The sequence below is a fragment of the Buceros rhinoceros genome, unplaced genomic scaffold (assembly GCF_000710305.1).
Source record: "Buceros rhinoceros silvestris isolate BGI_N320 unplaced genomic scaffold, ASM71030v1 scaffold40647, whole genome shotgun sequence".
In the NCBI taxonomy this organism is placed as follows: domain Eukaryota; kingdom Metazoa; phylum Chordata; class Aves; order Bucerotiformes; family Bucerotidae; genus Buceros; species Buceros rhinoceros.
Window position 1 is genome coordinate 17,193 of NW_010421149.1, and position 4,232 is coordinate 21,424.

General features: G+C 51.3%; 1 protein-coding gene across 1 annotated transcript in view; it reads left to right on the forward strand.

Moving 5' to 3' along the window:
* Positions 1-3,217, forward strand: part of EXOC7 (exocyst complex component 7) — a gene marked incomplete at its 5' end in the record, with an annotated part of 19,552 nt that extends 16,335 nt beyond the window's left edge. Inside the window, 6 exons of the mRNA XM_010139552.1 lie at positions 740-860; positions 1,260-1,355; positions 1,627-1,690; positions 2,250-2,291; positions 2,470-2,603; positions 2,981-3,217. Of these exons, the coding sequence (XP_010137854.1) occupies positions 740-860; positions 1,260-1,355; positions 1,627-1,690; positions 2,250-2,291; positions 2,470-2,603; positions 2,981-3,083 (560 nt within the window). The remainder of the gene's footprint in view (positions 1-739; positions 861-1,259; positions 1,356-1,626; positions 1,691-2,249; positions 2,292-2,469; positions 2,604-2,980) is intronic.
* Positions 3,218-4,232: the final 1,015 nt, after the last annotated feature.

Here is a 4,232-nt window from a genome sequence, read left to right on the forward strand (position 1 = left end):
GCCCCTACATCTGTGAGTACGCTGCACACCTTCCCATTGCCGCCCCATCGGCTGCCCTTCACCTGCCTTGGGCTTGGGTGAAGAGCACAGGCTGTGCCTCTCACTCCATGTGATCTTTCTGTGTTTGAGCTGGTGTCTGCTGGGAGGGATGGAAAAAAGGTCAAACTGTGAGTTTCAAGCTGTTACAGTTAGTCAGGGCAAAGCATAGTGCAGCAGCTTGCTGTGCTGTGGAGCTTTTGTCATCAGTTGACTCGAACCATTCTCACCCAGTGCTTTGCACCTTCAACCCCGCAGAGGCTCCCGGCTGCCAAAGGGGCTCTGAAAATTCTCGATCCTGCATTTCTAACAGTGAGACAGTGAGATGAGTTCATGGTCCTACCTCGTGATGATCTGTGACAGTGGGGATCAGGTCCTTTGGCTTCCTTGAGATCTCAGCCTGCGTCACGGCCAGGCTGGGGCTGATCGCCCGTGCTCTCCTGGGATGAACTCTGAATGCAGCTGTACTGCCAGTTGCAACAAAGGCACTGGTTCACAGAGAGATTTTGGTGACTCGCTGAGGAAGGATCTGTGTAGGATTGCTCAGTACACGTAGCTGTACCCTTGTCTACACGTGCAGCTGGGGCCATGCTGTTCCCCTTGCTGTGGGTCCACAACGACAGTGCCAAGCGCTCCCTTTGGGTTGTCAGCAATGAGAAATTTCAGCGCAAAACTTCTCATTCTCTGTTTTTCTCTCTCTAAGGCAAAGTGCTGGGCAACTTGCAGCTCAACCTTCTTAGTAAATCCAAGGTTTACGAAGACCCAGCTCTGAGTGCCATTTTTCTGCACAACAACTACAACTACATTCTGAAATCTCTGGAAAAGTAAGTGTGTGCCTGGGTAAATCTCCCTGAAGTCCAGGCTGCTTCTGAGCACAGTTTTGGAGCAGAGCTCTCATTGAATGTGTTTATTTGCCGGCCTGTCTGGTCTCTGCTCTTTCTTCCGTTCTTGAAACTGCCTTTTTCCATGCTTTGCACTATTATAAACATCAGCTTGCACAGGAGTGGAAGATAAAAGCGTCAGAGATGCCTTAGGGAATCCTTTGATCTTGGGAGGGTTGAGGATGTGGCTTTGGAAAGTAACTTGGCGTAGTTTCTGTCTCCCACTTTGTGCATTTCAAGGTCCCTTTTTATTGTAAAGAAAAGCTGTTGATAGGGGCTTGAAGCGCTGCAGCCGTGAGAGCAGGTGGTTTACCTGCTTCCTCAGGCTTCTTGTTCTTTCAGGTCTGAGCTGATCCAGTTGGTAGCCGTGACCCAGAAGACAGCTGAGAGGTCTTACCGGGAGCTCATCGAACAGCAGATCCAGACCTACCAGCGCAGGTCAGGTGACATCCAATGCTCCTCTCTTAGTTTTGTCAGCTTCAGAGCTCCTTGGGAGCAATGCTGCTGCACCAGTGGGAAACTTGTCTAAAACCAAAGCCAAGTATTTTGGTTTCCAAGTGATTAATCTGACTTGGGAAGGGGTCTCTGTGGAAAGTTTTGAGGTGTGTATTGTCTGGGGTGGCCTTTGGATTGTGGGTGAAGATGGAGATGTTCTGGTGAGGCCTAAGTAACTCCTCTTGGCCTCTTTTCTATCTCGTTTCACATGCAGCTGGTTGAAGGTGACAGATTATATCTTGGAGAGAAACCTGCCTGTCTTTCAACCGGGAGTGAAGGTGAGAGGACGGGCAAGGATAGGTTTGAGGTTAATACAAATTGCCAGAAACATCTTCTCCTTTGTCATATTAAAAAATTCCCAGAAAGCTCCTTTATATCCCATGCCAGTATTGCGCTGCAGAGTGAATGCTGTGACTGGGACAAGATGGAGAGCAGCGCTGCCTTCTGATCTCCCCTGCCCCAGATTCACACAAGTCTTTTAATCTCTGCTTCCCTTCTTCCATTTTCACTTGAGCAGATGCTTCTATTTCAGATTTGCAAAACCCTGAGACCTCCCCTTAGAAAGGGCTGGAAGCATAAAGAAGTCTATTTTTACATGTGTTCTGGCTGAAAATTGTCCTCATTAAACCCGCTTCAGCTGAAAGCCAGTTGCTGAATGGAGGGTGTGCTGCTCCCTGCAGCTTTCTCTCCTCTCTGCTTTAGGAGAGGGAATTCAAGCCGAGTAGCTGTAGATATGACTGAAGTTGGATGGGGAGCTGTGGGCAAACACTGATGGTGGAGTGGTTTTGTTGCATCGTTTTTGGAGATGAAATAAAATCCTTTCCCTCCTTGTTGCAGCTCAAGGATAAGGAGAGACAGATAATAAAGGAGCGCTTTAAGGTAAGGAGGAGTTAGGTGGCGTAAGAGCATTCCCCAAGTTGATCGGGACAGACAGTCCAGGGATCTGCCTAAGGAGGAGACCGGTCTGTTGATGATCAGCCCTGGAGGAGAAGAGCATCAGACTTTACTGAGAGGTGTGACTGCAAACAGGACACTCACCGAGTTTTACTTTGGACAGGGTTTTAATGACGGGCTGGAGGAGCTGTGTAAGATCCAGAAGGCCTGGGCAATCCCAGACATGGAGCAGCGGGACAAAATCCGCCGGGCACAGAAAACCATTGTGAAAGAGACCTACGGTGCCTTCTTGAACAGGTGACGACCTCTTGCAACGCTGCCCTTTCTTTGGATTTACTGAGGTCTTTCGGGCCGAGAGTGGTCCAAGCTGGGGCACTTTTCTGCTCTCCGGTCTTAGCTTCTCTCCCTTGCACTCTAAACCATCCCCAGGCTGAACTCTCCTAGTTGCGGACATCTGCTGTCACTGATTCCTTGGCCAGGGTGAGTGCAGATGCTCTGACTAGCACAAGGCTCTGAGCCACCCTGGGCTATGCACCAGGTCACTTGCTCTCAACAAGACACCCTGTCAGAGTCAAGGGGACGTGCTGGAGCAGAGCTGGTTTGTGGCAGAGGAGGGGCTGGCAGATCTCTGGTGTTACAGTTGTTTCTCACCCAGGGTTCATCTTCCTTTGCAGATACGGCAACGTGCCCTTCACCAAGAACCCGGAGAAGTACATCAAATACCAGGTGGACCAGGTGGGGGAGATGATCGAAAAGCTGTTTGACACATCAGCATAAATCTCCAGCTGCCAAGCAGAAGGCAGCACTCTCACAGCACCCTTTGGAGACCCCGTTCCCTTCTTCTCTGCCCCATTGTGGTGGGCAGGGTGTTACACTTGTGTTTATCAGATTTATAAACCGGTGGAAACGCTGCCTCTGGCTGTCTTTGCCTTCTTCCGTGGATCCGGTCAGGGGCTCTAGGTGCCCACTGCACTGCTCCGTGGGGTCTTGCTTGCGCATCCACAGGGCTGGGTGTGAATGTTCATGCTTTGATGCACAGCAGACAGGGTGAATGTGTGAAAAAAACACCTTGTGGTGTTTAGGGCAGGAGGCTATAAGCTCCAAAGAGTGCTGCCTGTTTCCCTGCTGACGGTGCAGCTCACAGCACTGACCCGAGAGCCCTCCCCGCGGGGACCTCCCTCCCACCTTGGGCCTCAAAAGCTTGAGGAAACCCAAGACTTCAGCACTAGCAGATTTTTCCTCTGGCAGCTCCAAGAGCCTGTTAAGGCTGGCAGGCGCTGGACAGAGTGGTTTTAAGCATAAGCAGAGTGCTGCTAGCTTACGTTACGTGCAGCATTGAGCCTGCTGGAGACGCACGCTGACATTCCTCAGGAGGAGCTGTATTCCATCTTTCTGGGTCTGTTTCTGCCACTGCAGTGGTCTGGTCTGAATTTCTTCCTCCAAGAGAGCGGATGGAATTGGTTGATGTGTTCAAGCTGAGGCTGTAAAACATGTTTTGTTGCAGGTGACCGCAGAGCGAGGCGATTCATCTGGAACAGCTGCGGGCAAAGCCAGGGGAGGGGAGGGGAGAGCTTTGACTCCAGCATTTATGGGGCATCTGAGCTTCAGCGTGCAGCAGCTGCTATCCTCCCTGTGCTGGTGCTCTTGTGCTAACCAGAGCCCAGAGACAATGCATGAGGTCCCATAGGGTCTGGTTCTCCAGAGGCTCTGGGAATGCCTCTGCTTGGCCTGCATGATTGAGGCATTTCTGGGCTTTGCTGTCAGCCCGTGTCCCCAGGAAAGCTCTGGGGCTGGTGAGGAGCTGGTCCAGCTCAGCTCAGAGGTGGGGAAATGCAGTCAGAGATGGGATGCAAAATGTCCCACTGCCTCCCAGTCTCTCTGTTACCACCACCAGAAGCTGGCTGGGTTGTTTTCTACCCCAGGAAT